The sequence below is a fragment of the Pezoporus flaviventris genome, unplaced genomic scaffold (assembly GCF_033815535.1).
Source record: "Pezoporus flaviventris isolate CSIRO_AGI_PZ_B2104156 unplaced genomic scaffold, CSIRO_AGI_Pfla_v1 ptg000021l, whole genome shotgun sequence".
NCBI lineage: Eukaryota > Metazoa > Chordata > Aves > Psittaciformes > Psittacidae > Pezoporus > Pezoporus flaviventris.
The window spans coordinates 13,146,615-13,161,958 of record NW_026892569.1 but is presented as its reverse complement, the minus strand read 5'-3'; the positions used below and the strand labels follow the sequence as shown (position 1 = coordinate 13,161,958).

The 15,344-nt window shown below is 64.1% G+C and overlaps 3 protein-coding genes across 3 annotated transcripts; all 3 read right to left on the bottom strand.

The window, feature by feature from the left end:
- Positions 1-362: 362 nt before the first annotated feature.
- Positions 363-6,189, bottom strand: QARS1 (glutaminyl-tRNA synthetase 1). Its single transcript, XM_061456168.1, has 24 exons — positions 5,997-6,189; positions 5,529-5,676; positions 5,343-5,452; positions 5,178-5,253; positions 4,881-4,945; positions 4,631-4,684; positions 4,384-4,441; positions 4,227-4,298; positions 4,023-4,108; positions 3,739-3,825; positions 3,548-3,647; positions 3,347-3,425; positions 3,115-3,223; positions 2,902-3,032; positions 2,705-2,797; positions 2,442-2,579; positions 2,257-2,344; positions 2,034-2,177; positions 1,858-1,962; positions 1,468-1,560; positions 1,110-1,237; positions 895-961; positions 620-745; positions 363-545 (listed from the first exon to the last, which is right to left on the bottom strand). The coding sequence occupies exons 1-24, from the start codon at positions 6,141-6,143 to the stop codon at positions 495-497; spliced, it is 2,355 nt and encodes a 784-aa protein (XP_061312152.1). The 5' UTR covers positions 6,144-6,189; the 3' UTR covers positions 363-494.
- Positions 6,190-6,982: 793 nt separating this feature from the next.
- Positions 6,983-8,187, bottom strand: LOC133270687 (epidermal differentiation-specific protein-like). The gene has a single exon (XM_061456167.1). The coding sequence runs from the start codon at positions 8,068-8,070 to the stop codon at positions 7,012-7,014; it is 1,059 nt and encodes a 352-aa protein (XP_061312151.1). The 5' UTR covers positions 8,071-8,187; the 3' UTR covers positions 6,983-7,011.
- Positions 8,188-9,487: 1,300 nt separating this feature from the next.
- SLC6A8 (solute carrier family 6 member 8) lies at positions 9,488-14,906 on the bottom strand. The gene is made up of 14 exons (XM_061456166.1): positions 14,567-14,906; positions 14,040-14,261; positions 13,523-13,654; positions 12,647-12,914; positions 12,438-12,570; positions 12,102-12,236; positions 11,916-12,019; positions 11,715-11,839; positions 11,518-11,630; positions 11,300-11,437; positions 10,988-11,090; positions 10,807-10,907; positions 10,402-10,572; positions 9,488-9,770 (listed from the first exon to the last, which is right to left on the bottom strand). Exons 1-14 carry the CDS (start codon positions 14,670-14,672, stop codon positions 9,639-9,641), a joined length of 1,983 nt encoding a protein of 660 aa, XP_061312150.1. The 5' UTR covers positions 14,673-14,906; the 3' UTR covers positions 9,488-9,638.
- Between the last annotated feature and the right edge of the window lie 438 nt (positions 14,907-15,344).

The window sequence follows — 15,344 nt, the reverse complement described above, 5'->3', positions numbered from 1 at the left end:
CCCGTGGGGTCTGGCTGAGCCCCCCACACCCGCGGCAGGACCGGGGTCCCGGTTACGGGGTTAGAGCAGGGGGCACACACCGGTGCCGCGGGGGTATCCCCGTGACCCCTACCCCGGGACCGGGCAGGGGCACCCCCAGCGAATCCACCTTAAGCGGGGCCGGCGTTGGGCCGGTGTTTGTACACAACGTGCGCACCGTCCTGCTGCCCGCGCACTGCCTGGGACCGCGGGACCCGCCTCCAGCCCACCCAACCCCAGCCTGGGCCGAGCTGCAGCCCCCGGGGGTTCCCCAGCTCCCGACAGACCCCGACCCCCCTTGGAGACCCCCACCACCCCACTGCAATGACAGCGCAGGGCAGGGCTGGGATGCTCGGTTTATTGAGGCCACGCTGTGGGGCGCCCCGGGGGGGTTGCACCAAGGCACGGTGGCACTGGGGGTCCGCAGGGACCCCCCCGGGAAACAGCATCACAGTGAGGCAGCAGCGGCGGGTCCCTCAAGCCTTGCCAGGGTCCTCCTTCAGTGTCACCGTCCGGTTGAACACCATCTGGGGAGAGGCAGAGGGTCAGCTCTGAGCCCACGGTGGATGAGGAGACCCATGGCCCCTTTCCTCGTGCTCACCTTCCCCTCCTTGCTATCGGGATCCACGGAAAAGTAACCCAGGCGTTCAAACTGGAACTTGTCAAAGGGACGGGCGGAGAGGACGGAGCTGTCAACCAGGGCGTTGGGGACCACACGCAGGGAGTCCTGGCAAGAGGAAGAAGCTCAATGGGCTCCTCTGCCTCCTCCACAGCCCCTCTGCTCCCAGGGACACAGCAGGAAGGGATTTGGGGGCACAGAGAAGGGGGTGCCTCAGGTGTGGGTGCAGGAGGACCTCAGCTCCTGCTGCTACTCACAGGGTTGAGGTCACTCAAGAAGCCACCGGGCACCTCTGATGGGTCCTCGGGGTTTTTGTGTAAAAACCTGCCATAAGACAGAGTCATCACAAAGCCGTGGGGCGAGAGGACATGGTGCCCCATGGCAGCTGTGGGGCAGCAGCTCCTGGCACCCCAAAGCAGCGTTTTCCCCACAGAGCTTGTGCCTGCACCTCTCTGTGTCACCGGGTACTCACAGGCGCTCATAGAGCCGCACTTCACACACCAGCGGCTCCGACACCCAATGGATGAAGGCTTTGGGCTTCTCTGCCATGTCTGACTTGGTGCAAGTCACCTCCAGTTCCATCACACGCCCGCTGGCATCCTGGGGGAATAGAGATGAACTGAGCCACCAGGCTGCAGCCTCATCACACAGGGCAGTTACGGGGCTGAAGCACCAGCTCCCCACTGGGTGGGGCACAGAGGCAGCCTGCACCCACACTGTGCCCTCAGCACCCAGCCCAAGACAACCATCACGTCTCTTCCCTTTGGGGCATGGCCATGTCCTGACATCCCACAGCCCATCCTCATGTCACTGGTGCCAGAGCCACTCACCTTGATGACGTTCTGGACAGCAATGACATAGCCAGTGTGGCGCAGCCCCACAGGCTGCCCGGGGCCCAGGCGCTTGTAGCCCTTGTCCATCTCCTGTGGGAGAGTTCATAGCTGCATGAGGTATCCCAGCGCAGGCAGCAGGTCCCCCCTCCAGCACGTCTCTGTCTCCATGATTGTATTTCCTCCCCAGTTCCTGCCATCCCCGTGCTGTTTGAATTGTCATGCTACTGCAGGACGTTCCCCAGCACACAAGCACACCAGACATGTCCCCGCTGAGCTGATGGCAGGGGGCATTTCCCCTGTGCCCATCAGAGCTGGGGGCATGTTCAGGACTCACAATCCATTCCCCATGCAAGGGCAGGGCTGCATGGCCCGGTGTGCCTGGCTCACCTCCCTGAAGTCTGTCTCCTCAATGTAGACAGTGGGTTGGAAGGGCACTTTGTGAAAACCCCGGCTCTCATCGGCTGGGAAGTTGGGCACAAGGACCTCGAGTGCCTGGGGAAAAGGAGGGGGTTAATGCTGACCCTGGTGAACCCCACTCCCACCCTATCCTGCAGCAGTCTCACCTTAGGGGCAGGGAAGTTCGTGATGGTGACCTTGAGGGGCAACAGGACAGCCATGGCACGGGGGGCCTGCTCATTCAGCACCTCCCGTGCACATGCCTCCAGGAGATGCGGCTCCATCGTTGCCTGGGCCACTGTCACACCAACCTGCAGGACAGCCTACTGTCACCACACTGTGCAGGGGACATATCCACCTGCCCCATCCCACCCTATCCCCAGAACCTACCCGTGCACAGAAGTTGTTGATGGCCTCGGGGGGGAAGCCTCGCCGGCGCAGGGCTGTCAGCGTGAAGAGCCGCGGGTCATCCCAGTCCCTGAAGAGACACCAGGGTGACAGCCAGGCATTGGCCTGTGTGACAGCCAGGCACTGCCCTAGGTGAGACCCGCAGTGCCTGCTGACCCCACTCCTACCTCACAGCACCTGTCTCCACCAGCCGGATGATCTTCCTCTTGGATACAACAGTGTAGAGCAGGTTCAGGCGCCCATACTCCCACTGCACGGGGCAGTAGACATCCAGTGCATTGCACAGCCAGAAGTAGGAGGAGCGCCTGCAAAGGAGACACAGCCTCACACCCATCCATGGATGCACTGTCATCCAACACTTCGGCAGCCACTGGGATGTGGCTAGTTGCCCCATCAGGTCCATCCCAGCCACGGGCCAGGCCGTACTCACCTGGCCTGGAACTCCTTGGTGCAGAGGGAGTGCGTGATGTGCTCGATGGAGTCGCAGAGGCAGTGTGTGTAGTCGTATGTGGGGTAGATGCACCTGCAAAGGCAGACACAGTCAGACCCCACAGTCAGTCTGCATCACCTCCCCATTCCCAGGAGATGCAGACCCACACATGCCAGGACACCGCAGACCCTCCCTACCACTTGTCCCCAGTGCGGTGGTGTGGAGTAAACTTGACGCGGTACGCAACGGGGTCCATCTTCCCATCCTCCATCACCAGCTTCATCCGCAACGTGGCCTCCCCCTCCCCAAACTTGCCCTTCCGCATGTCCTGTGGGGCAGGGGGAAGCTGTCAGCTGAGCCATGGACCCAGACCCCACTGGCACACATCACCTGTGCCCAGCCAGGAGTACCTCAAAGAGCAGGAGTGACTCCTCCACTGGCCGGTCCCGCCATGGAGAGGGTGGTGGGTTGTGGCCCTTGATCTCCTCAATCTTCTGATGGCAGACGTATGCCTGGCCCCTATGGAGGGAAACCACCATCACCAGAAACGAATGACCCATCCCTTGGGTGAGGGGGAACCCTGGCCATGGCACAGGACATCTGCACCATGCTGGTACATCCATACTGCCCCCGAACACTCACCTGCGGATGAGCTCCAGGGCCCAAGTGTAGAGCTGGTCAAAGTAATCTGATGCATGGGTCACTGCATAGGGCTGGTAGCCTGTGGGGATGGGGGAAACACAACAGTTGGAGGCACCCCCAGGACACAGCAGCAGGACTTGCATGCAGGGATGTCCCCAGCAGCGCCTGGCCTGACCCTGCCCGCCCCATCCCAAGCTGTACCCAGCCACTCGACCATGTCCCGGATGGCAGTGAAGTACTTCTCCTCCTCCTTCTCGGGGTTGGTGTCATCATAGCGCAGGAAGCACACGCCACCGTTGGCCTGGGGACAGGGACAGTGAGCAGCCACTCCCTGAGGGACCACAGGGACAGGCCAAGCAGCCAGGGCAGGCAGGAGCTGAGGAGCTTCTTACCTTGGCATAGCCAAAGTTGAAGTTGATGGCTTTGGCATGGCCGATGTGCAGGATCCCGTTGGGCTCAGGAGGGAACCGTGTCCGCACCTGCAGGAAGGAAAGGGACACCTCTGGGAGCACTGGCATGATTCCTCCATGATTCCAGAGAGCTCCCCATGCCACATGGGTGCTGGCCGTGTCCACACTGAGCTGAGTGTCCTCCAGCCAACCCACCACCCAACCAGAGCATGGCACATCAGTGCCACCACCACGGGGAACTGCTGGCCTGGGGGACACAGCCTTACCTGCCCACCCGTGATTGCCAAGTGCTGCTTCAGCAGAGCCATGGTGTTGGGGGTCACCACATAACCCTCCGTCTTGTAGTTCTCTCCTGCAGGCAGAAGATGTTCAGGGCTGCAGCACCCAAACCGAGCCAAGCCCAGCAGTGGTGAGGAAGGGCACGGGGCCAGGCTGGTCCCACACACATGGTGGTTGCTCCTCGCACTCACCCGGCTTGTGGAATTTGAGAGCTTCTCCTCGCAGCTGCTCCAGCAGGGACCGTGTCTCTGTGCCCACCTCACCTGCAGGGAGAGACAGGGCTGAGCAGGGACAGGAGACAGGTCCCGAAGGGCAGGGGAAGCTGCCCATGGAAGGAGAGTCTCTTACCGTTCTCCACCACAGCTGCCTTCTGCTTCTCCACCGGGGCTGGCCGGACCTTTGCAGCCTGCAGGGACCAGCAGAGCATCCTGAGTGCTCATCCCCAGTATGCACCTTCCCCTCCTGGCCCAGGCTACTGCCCCCAGTGCTCCTCATGGTGGCAGCTGAGCACAGAGCAGCTATTGGGCTTCTGCCTTGTCACTCAGCTGGAAAACACCATCCCAATCCCCAGCTTCTCCCTTCTCCTCCTCCTCACCTTTGGTTTCTTTTCCAGGTCAGCTTCTGTCTTTGGACCCAGCAAATGCAGCACCTGGAGAAAAGAGACACAAACAGAAGTAGAGAAGGCTCCTGGTGCCCCAAGTCCTGGAGGTGACCCTCACCCAACCCTGCAGGATGTGTCCAGCACTGGTCCCTCCCATGGGACAGCCCAGGACGTCCCACACTGAGCATGGCACCAACATGGGACACCATCCCAAGCACCCCTGACCCATTGCCCTCACACCCACCTGTAGGTCCACCTCGTTCTTGATGGTCTTCCCATCGGCCCAACGCAGCCGGCTCCGCGCCTCCCCTGCAGACAGGGCACCCCATGGGCAAAGGACATAGCCACAGAGAGTGGCTGGAGGCAGCGCTTGCCCCAGGGCTGCCCCTGGTGCAGGGCACAACCGCCACCCTCAGCCCTGCCTGCAGTGGATGTGGCACAACAGCTGGGGCTGGTGCCGCCCATGGCAAAGGGTTGGCTCTCAGGGTACAGAAAGGAGGCAGCAGCGATAGCAGAGTCTGCCCCAGCGCCCCACACTCACCCATCAGCAGCCCCATGTTGAAGTGGTAGCGCTCGGCCAGCAACTCCGCTCGGTGCTCGCTGATCACTGCCTCTACCTGGGGAGCAGGACAAGGACGCTGGGGTGAGCAGGGCAAGCAGGAGCACGACGCAGTGTCCCTCACGGTGCCCATTCAGCCCCTCTCACCGCCTCCTCGATCTGCTCAGGGGTGATGCAGACCCCCACGCCACAGGCTTGCTCGAAGTCCGCCGCATCCAGGGGCTCCAGGGGGTGGTTCCGCACGTACTCCAGGGCAGCTGGGGACAGAGAGGGGGTGATGAACGGGGACATCCCCGCCGGTACCGGGGTGGGGGTCCCGGCGCTGCAGGGTACCGCTGAGCTGCAGGTCGGTGAGGATCTCCCTGCGGGCGATGTAGCCGACGAGGAAACCGAGGTGCTTCGGGTCCCGGAGCCGAGCGGCCGCGTTGTACAGCAGCGTCCCTGTGGCTTTGTCCAGGGCCGGGCCCAGTGCGCTCTGAGCCTGCCAGGACCGTCCGGAGGAAGCGTCAGGGCGGGCCCGGGGCTCAGCACCGGTGAAACGGCGGCCCCGGGGCTGGCGGGAGGTGGGAATGCCAAGGGCTGAGGCTGCTCGGTGAAGCCGGGGCGGGGGGGATCCCGGGGAAGAGGCAAGGTCCCTGCGGTAATGGCGCTGTACCGGGAACCGGGAGGTCTGGGAACAGGGGGACTGAGTGACCGGGGAACCGGGGGATCGGGAAACCAAGGGATCAGGGAACCGAGGGACCTGGGGAATACGGGACCCCGGGGACCGAGTGACTTAGTTGTGGTCCGCGGCGGGCGCACCTGCAGCACTGCGCGGCGCAGCAGAGCGCTGAGCGCCCCGTTCCGCAGCGTCTCTCTCGCTTTGGCCTCGCTGAGGCCGATACCGGTGAACAGCCCGAGCGCTTCTTCCGCCTCCTCCGGCGCCATCGTCCCCGCCGCTGCCGCCATGCTGCCGCCACCGCCACCGCCCGCTCCGGGAGGCGTGGCTACGCTCAGCCAATCGGGGTGGGGAGGGCGTGTCGCTGTCACAGCTTGAGCCAATCGACAGCGAGAGGAGTTTGACTTGGGAAATAGGCCGGGGGGAGCTCGGAACCGGCTCCACCAATAGGCGCGCAGGGGGCGGGGCCAAGCGTGCGGGCAGTGGTATCATTTAAAGAGACAGGCGCCGGGGGCAGCCACGTGGGGGGCGGGGCCGGGGGCGGGGCCTCCCGGCCCCACAGCATCGGCGGCTCCCCCAGACCCGTGCTCGCTCCAAACCCGTGTCCCAGCAGCTGCCCCAGCCCCTGCCCACCCCCTGCCCCGCTGTCTCCCCGCTCCAATGTCCGCTTCCCTCAGCACAGTGCCCCCCGGCTCTCCCAGCCCAGCATCCCTTGCCCCCCCAAAGCCTGGTGTCTCCCCAGTCTGGTGTCCCCTCCCAGCCCGCTGTCCCCAGCTCTTCCCAGTGACTCCCGGCTCCCACAGACTGGAATTCCCTGGCTTTCGCAGCCCGGTGTCCTTCCCACCCCAGTGTACCCGCAACTTCCCCAGCACGAAGTCCCCCTAGCCCTCTGTCCCCAGCTCATCCGTCTCTCCCCAGTGTCCCTCAGCCCGGTGTCCCCCAGCTCTCCCAGCCTTGTGTCTCCCATTCCCGCAAGCCCACCCCAGCAGCCGCAGATCCGGGGGGGTAGGAAAACGGGTTTATTGGCTAAAAGCAGCACGTAAAGGGAAGAGGCACCGCCAGGTCCTTGCGGCTGGAGCCATCGGATACGGCCAGAAAAGGCGAGTCCTGGCTCCTCCATAGACAGGCAGCGCCGGTGTCTCCGGGGATCCCACACAGCTACAGCTCCATCCCGGTGTCCGGCACCAGCTCTGTCCCCTCAGCGGCTGCCTGCTCCTTGCCTGCCGCCGACAGAGGCTTCAAGCTATAGCGGGCACTGATGTTGGTACCGGAGACGCTGCGGTACTCGCCCATCTCCGTACGCACGGTTTCATTCTGGGTGATGGTGAGCAGGACCGGCACCGACAGAGTCACCTCTTTCCTCAAGACCTGGATGCTGAGCGCCGTACGCGGGGGGATCTTGGCCGGGAGCTGCACTTCCACCCGCTCCCGGCGGGTGCTGGATTCGCTGTGTCCTTTCTGCACCGTGAAGATGTTGGAGGCTTCCACGGTGAGCGTGAAGGACAGCCCGGCTTTGAGGCTGGTGGCGTTGCTGAAGTGAAAGCTCTGCCAGAGCGTGGTGCCGTACTCCCGGCTGCTGCTGGCCGCCAGCACTTGCTCCGACTCCGTCTCGTTCACCCCCTCCACCTCATCCACCAGCACCTCCCGCTCATCCTCTACCCGCTTCTCCTTCCAGAGGAGACGCGCCGAGACCTGGGGCCGCCCCGGCCGCAGCGGGCGCAGGTGGGACAGCCGAGACTGGAAGTTCAGCTCCAGTTTGTAGTCAGGGAGACGCTCACCGGGCCATGCCAGGCAGTGCCAGCCGCCACGGCCGGGGTGCTGGTACAGCAGCCAGACCCCTCGCTGCACCACGTGAGATGCCACCCGGTCATTGAAGTACCCGTACGCCAAGTTGGTCTCCTCCGTCACCACCTTGCAGGCACCTTGGAAGTTGGGGTGTTCATAGAGGGTGATCTGAGGGTCCCCCAGGTCGTGGTGCACAAGGCGCAGCGCTGAGAAGCTGTTGGATCGCTCTATGGAGGGGTACTCACCCTCCTCGAAGGCATGCGGCTGCCCCTCGTACTTGGGGTCTGTGTAGGCGATCCAGGGCTGCCCCACCACCTTCAGAGAGGAGATGCAGTCCCCGAAATCCAGCTCGTGCAGATCGGGCACGTCGCAGGTGAACTCCCGGCTCAGCCCCTCGAAGTTGGCGTGCTCGTACACCGTGATCCGGTTCATGGTGCCCGGCGGGGGGCTCCAGGGAATCCGTGGGGGAAGCAAATGGTGCCCCAACTGCCCCTTATCCCTGTCTCTGCTTCTTCTTTGCCTGCCTCCACCTGCTCTCACCACCACCACCAGTCTTTTACGGAGGGTGGTGGGACGGAACGTGCTGTGACATGAAGGGGAGGTGATGACGGGGACCCAGCCAGGCCCCGGTGCACCGGGATGGGATGTCAACCGGTCCCGCAGACCAGCCCTGCCGGAAAGTCCAGCCGTGCCCCGGGCATGCGGCGCTCCAGCACTAACGAGTCATCCCCAATTAGCGCCGGTGCTTCCGCCCTGCCCCTGCTAATTACGGTGAGTGTTGCCGGTGGGGCAGGAACTGCCGGCTCGCCCCGAGACAAGCCCCTTTGGCACCCCAATGACCCCGAAGGGGCAGGACATACCCCCCTGGCATAGCCATGCTGCCCCAGTGCTGTGCTCCAGGTTGGCCCAGGCAGATGCTGGCACCTCTCCCTCCTTGTCCTTCCACGGGCAGCGCCCACGGTGCTGCTGGACGGCGATAGGTGCCAGCACCGGGCACATCAGGATGCTGACACACAGCCAGGGCACAGGGACAGTTGGCAGCCACCCCAGCACGGCGTGCCAGGGGCTTCCTCATGGCACCGTGCAGGTCCCCATGGCATGGGCTGGAGCTGTGGGATGCGATACAGGGCACGTGCACCCCCCGGTTGGCACCCCATTGGGACTGGGTGCAGGCAGCTTGAGCCTCTGGCTTCTCCCAGCTACATAGTGGGTCTCAAGGGCTGCCTCATCTCTCCTCATCCCTCCTCATCCCAGAACCGTTCCTGCAGCACAGCACAGGGAGACCAGAACCCCGAAGTCAACACAAGCAGCTCCCAGTGGAGTATGGCTGGATCCTGACTGACCCCCTGCAATCCCCACTATGGTCTGGGGACATCTAGGACCCTAAAAGCCCCCAGTAGCTGAAATCCGTCCCTTGGGACTTGAAAGCAGGGCCAACCCTATCTACATGGGGTTCCTCAGTCCCATAGGGAAACCCGGGTTTGGTACATCCTGCAATGGAAGAGGATGGAGACCCCATGGCCCCTGCTGCCTGTCCCCTCTGAGTCACCCCAAGAGTGGAACCACGTCCCTGAGCCCCCAAGCCCCTGTCCCACACCCCCATCCCTCCCGCCTCGCAGTGCCGGTGCTGCCAGGGTCTCCCAGTTTATTGCCAGATGTCGGGGCGGTCGGGGTTACACCAGACAAACGCTACAGGAAGCGGTTAGTGAGGGGGGGGCCGTGGGGTGGCCGGGTGGGGCCGGAGTTGGGCTGTCCCTTGCTCCCCCTCCCCAAACCCGCAGCCTCCCCACCAGCCCCTAGGGGCTGCCCCGCTTCCCCCCCCCCCAGCCCGGGGACCCCTCCTGCTCCCCGCAGCCACCCCGGCTCCCTGGCCCCCATTAACCCTTCCCTGCAGCGAGGCTGGGGGGCCGGGGTGGTGCGGGGGGCACGGGGCAGAGCGGTGGGAGGCAGTGCTGGCATTATTGCTATGGCAGGCGGGAGCAGCGCGACCCTCCCAGTGCTCAGATCACAGTCTCGAAGAGCGTCGCCTTCTCCTTGGGGGGCTCTGGGGCCAGCAGTTTGGCTTCTGCCTCGGGTGTCAGGTACTCCAGGTGGTGGTGGCCCCAGATTGGAGTGGTCAGGAGCTGCCAGCGCTGCGGGGACCTTGTGTCAGTGCATGGGGACAGCCCCGACCCGACATGGTGCATCCCATATCCCTGGTGCATGGGGTGGGGATTTGGATGGGGATGGAAGTGAGACCGGGATGAGGAAGGGACTGAGACAGGGATGGGACTGAGATGGTGATGGGATTAAGAAAGCGATGTCTCACTTGGGTGTCTCACATGGGTGAGGTTGGGAGTGAGACAGTGATGGGGACAGGGATGGGATTTTTACGGGAGAGTGATAAGCACAGGAAAGAGACTTGGATGGGGATGTGGGTGCATCTAGGAGAGCAAAGGGATTGAAATGGGATTGAGAAGAGGACAGGGATGAGATGGAGACAGGGTTGAGACAATGATGGGCTAGGGACAGGATTTATCAGGAAGTAAGAGGGGTAGAGATTGGATTCGGACGGGGAAGGGACTGAGACAGTGACCTAAGCAAGAATGGAATTCAGGTGAGGTTTGGAGTGAGACAGTGATGGGGACAGGGATGGGATTTGGCTGGGCATGGGACTGATGTGGCAACATGGACAGTGCTGGGATTCGAATGGGGATGGGACTGGGATGGGGATGGGAGGGGGGAACAAGGACAGAGCAGAGGGGTGGGCTGGAGCCCCCTCACCTCACGCAGGGAGCCTTTGCAGCGCAGGAGCTTGTAGAGTAGGGTGCAGGGGATGCAGAGCATGGAGGAGAGAGCCAGGACCCAGCCAATGGCGTCCCCCCACCACGGGTACACGTATGTCTTGTTGTAGGTCAGCGGCTTGTAGTTCACCACGTGGAACACGAAGATGCCCTGGGTACAGAGACTGGGATGAGGTCCTGCGGGCCAGGGGATGGCAGCCACAGACCCCCCATGCGTGTCACCCCGTGACCCTGACACGTATGTCACCCCGTGACCCTGACACGCGTGTCACCCCGTGGCTGCCGTGCCCAAAGCAGCCGCCTGGGGGAGCTCAGTGCCCGTGGCAGCGAGGACACGCGAGGACATGCAAGGACACGCATGAACACATGTGTCAGCCCCGCTCACCACGCAGACCAGCGGCGTCACCACAGCCCAGCACCACTTCATGAAGGGCAGGGGCCGGTAGCCAATCATACGGGCCACGTCGTCCATGAAGCGGTCGGCACCTATGGGGAGAAGGAGGTCAGCCCCATAGAGCACCCACGTCCCCTTGCGTGACGCCCTCCCCATGTCCTCCTGGCCTCACCGTAGACCCAGGCAATGACCACGCACTCCCAGAACGCTTGCCACAGCAGCGTGATCCCGCTGGCTGAGTAGTTGTCAAAGAGCTGGAACACGTACATGCCACCCTGCCAGGACACCGCGTGTCACCGGGACTGTGCCAGGCACCCTGACACCGGCAGGGGCACAGCACCAGTGTCCCATGACCATGGGCACCCTGCATGCCATGGACACCCTGAGCTCCCACAGCACACTGGTGACAACGGGCACCCGCCGTGGGTGCAGCACCCCAGGAATCTCCCACCCCACGCCAGGGCCCAAGGTTCCATCATCCCACCTCTGTGACCATGGAGAGGTCGATGAGGCAGAAGATGATGCAGCAGAGCGCAGCGGTGAGCTCACGGCGCAGCGAGCCAGCCCCCGGCTGGGGGAACATGTCCAGGATGCCCGTGATGAAACCCTCCACGCCGACAAACTGCGGCAGAGAGCAGGGCTCAGTGGGGACGCACCACCCCGTGCCCCTGCCCATCCCCGTCCCCCCTGTCCGCCCTGCACCTGGCTGTCCAGCCCCAGCACGAGGAGCATGAAGAAGAAGAGCGTGGCCCAAAGCGGGGACAAGGGCATCAGTGTCACGGCTTTGGGGTAGGCGATGAAAGCCAGCCCAGGGCCTGTGGGAGAGCGGGGTCAGCGGTGCCACCATAGGGTGGGACACAGGGGACATGGCACCGGTGTCATCACTGCCTGGCACTCACCGGACTCAGCCACCTTGGAGATGTCCACGCCTTGCTCGGATGCCATGAAGCCCAGCACGGAGAAGACAACAAAGCCGGCAAAGAAGCTGGTGGAGCTGTTGATCACGGCCAGGATGTAGGCATCCCTGTGGGCAGAGCGGGTCAGGGGACACCGGGGGGGACACGCACTGGAGGGGACACCGACAGCTGGTGCAGCACTACCTGTAGCAGTTGTTGTGGAAGCGGTTGTAGCTGCCCAGCGCGGTCAGGGCACCCAAACCGATGGCGTAGGAGAAGAAGATCTGGGTGCCAGCATCAATCCACACCTGCATGCAAGGGAGGGTGTTGGGGAGCAAGGAAAGTGTTAGGGGGGTCCCCTTCTCCTCCTGCCCTCTCCACTGCCCTCACCTGTGCCTCGGCCAGCTTGGACCAGTCAGGTTTCAGATAGTAGATGATGCCACCCAGTGCCCCAGGCAGTGTCACCCCATGGACCAACAGCAGGATGAGGACCACGTAGGGGAAGAGTGCTGTGAAGTAGACGATCTGCAGAGGAGAGGGTGCTGGTGAGACCCTCACCTAGGCTGGGGGCTCTCCATCGTGTGCCACAAAGGGACCGGAACTCCAGAACGTCCCCAGCAGACAGATGTGGGACAGGGGGTCTTGCACCCCATGGGCTGTGGCACAGGAGCCAGCAGTGTCGGTGTGCTGGTGGCTCCAATGCATTCTCCCCACCACCAGCATCACCTTCCCGGTTGACTTGACGCCCTTCCAGATGCAGAAGTAGACGATGACCCAGGTAGCGATCAAGCAGAGGATCATCTGCCAGTTCATCTCCCCCGGCTCGCTGAGGGCCCCTGAGAGCCGCAGCACTTTGTTCCTGCAGAGCGGGGCCGTGCTGAGCACTGGGGTGATGGCATCAGCCCCAGGACAGCCCTCGTGGTGCCCACACTCACTCCCAAAACTCGATGACGGGCGAGCGCTTGTTGCCCATGTCTGCGCAGCTGACGTTGAAGAGCTCGGCGGTGGCATTGATGCTGGCGTTGTAGCAGAGCTCGAAGTGGAAGAGCTCAGTGCACTGCTCCGTGTTCCAGGGGTGGCCGCACGTGGCCCAGGGCAGCGTGTCCGTCAGTGAGTGCACCAGGTAGTAGAGTCCCCACACCAGGATCATGATGTAGTAGGAGTTGCAGAAGAAGACGATCACCATAGAAGCCAGACCCAGACCTGTGGCACAGGGAGGTCAGAGCCCGTGGGCACCCACAGCAGAGCCTGGGGTGGGATGAGGGGTGCAGGCAGGGATGGGGCAGGACATGGTGACAACACGGAGCAGCTGGAGGTAGGATAGGGAGGAGCTGGTGAGGATGGGACAGAGGGAGCTGATGGGGATGGGAGAGGGGGAGCTGGTGGGGAGGGGACAGGAGGGAGCTGGTAGGGATGGGAAAGGAGGAGCTGGTAGGGATGGGACAGAGGGAGCTGTCGGGGATGGGACACGGGAATCTGGCAGCCTCAGGTGGGACAGGATGGGGATAGCCACATAGCACCACGATCTGTCAGCCCCAGGGATGCCCTGGGGATGCTGACAGCACCAGGCAGGGAGCCACAGCGGCAGGCAGGGCCAGGCAGGATGGCACGGGACACGGGGACAGGCAGCTGCCGCCCTTGGCCAGGGTGCAGGGGAGCAACGGGACGCGGACAAAGGTACACAGGAGCAGGCAGGGTGTGGGCAGGGTGCAGGCAGACGGTGTCCTCGGTGCTGCAGGCGCATGGGGCCACGGGCAGGGTGCAGGCAGGGCACAGGCAGGGTGTGGGGTGCAGGCAGGGCACAGTGTTACCCTTGAAGAGGGGGGCGATGTTCCAAGCGGCGATGCCCCCCTGCTTCATGAACTGCCCCAAGGCCACCTCCAGGAAGAAGACGGGAATGCCGCCCACGAAGACAATGATGAGGTACGGGATGAGGAAGACGCCTGGGACCGGGGGGAGAGGGAACGGGGCCGGCTCAGCTGCCGCCGCTCCCCCCGGACCCCCCCGGACCCCCCCTTCCCTCCCTGTGCCACCCGCCCCGGGCACAGCGAATGGGGAAGGAGCCTCTGAGCCCTCCCCTCGCCGATGTAGGTCAGGGCAGGCAGGTGATGGGGGGCTCCCCATGGACCCCCCATCCTTGTGGGTTGCAGCAGACACCTGTGGGGTGGCCCATGAGCCCCGTGGATGTGCCCTTGCCACGGGGAGGTGCACGGCGAGCTGGCCCCACCATGGGGTGACCCCACACACACACGCTATGGGGTGCTCTAACGCAACATGTGGTGCCCCACATGACTCTGTGGGTCCCCCCTTCGTGTCTATGGGGCTCACCTCCGCCGTTCTTGTAGCACAGGTAAGGGAAGCGCCAGACGTTGCCCAGCCCCACAGCGAAACCCACGCAGGACATGATGAAATCCATCTGACGGGCCCACGTCTCCCGTTCCGGAGCTGCAGTTGCTTTCGGGGGACCGGGGGGTCCCACTAACGGCGCCGTTATTGCCCGTTCCTCACCCGCCGTGGGGGGGTCCGTACCCTCCGCTTCCCTCCGGGTCTCTATTGAGATGGGGATGGGAGGCGGGGGCACCCCATACAGTGCTGTCACCCCATGGCCGTGCGGTGGGGAACGGAGGAGGAGCGGGGGGGGGGAATCCCCCGCTCCTCCTCCGTTCCCCACCGCACGGCGAAGCGTGACGTCAGATGTCAGGCCGCGTGACGTCACAATGCAGAGCGGTGACTCACCCCGCGGCGGCGCGGTCGCGCGTGGCCGTGGACCCCCCTCTTCCCTTCCTACCCACCCACCCCCCCCTTTCCCCACCGCTATTCCCAACCTCATCTCTCCCCCGTCGTTTCCCGCTTACCGGAGCCCGCGGGAGCAACAGCAGCAGCGGCGGCGGCGGCATCGTCTCGTTGCGGGGCAGCAGCGGGTGGCTGCGGGGCGGCCTTATCGGCGGGGACCGGGGGCATGTCGCGGGGGGCCGGGGAGCGCGGGTGGGTCGGGGACGGCTCCGTTTGCCGTAGGGAAAAAAGGGGGGGTACAGGGAAAGGGGAAAGGGGGGGGGTTCAGAAGCAATCCACGAAGCACTTGAAGGTGAGTCGGAAGAACCTCATTGAGGGCGGCGGGGCGCGGCGGGGCGGGCCGGGCCGGGCGGGCGGCTCAGAGCCGGGCTGCGGAGCCGGCGCCGCGCGGCCGCTCCGGGGCTCTCTGCGCCGCGGCACCGGGAGGCGGTGGAGGCAGCGACCGGCCGCGCCGCCCCCCGAGCCCCATTGGACGTGACGCCTGCCCGAGGCTTGACGGGACTTGCAGTCCCGGCACCGGGGGGTACCGGGGGATACCGGACACTGGGGACACTACGATATAAAGCACGTCGCGTGCTGGAACTTGGAAATGCCGAAGCATCAACCAGCACCGGGACAGCAAGCGGTACGGAACCGGGACTTGCAGTCCCGCCGCACCGGCACTAGGGGACACCGGGGGACACCAGCAGGCAGTGGGGCACTGAGATTTGCAGCGCCGCCACAGCGGTACCGGCGTACACCAGGCACTACGGCGATGGCAGCGGGTGACGGGGTACACGAACGGACTCCAAGCGCTGAGGGGACACCGGGTGTCCCCCTCCATTGCGCCGAGAAACACCC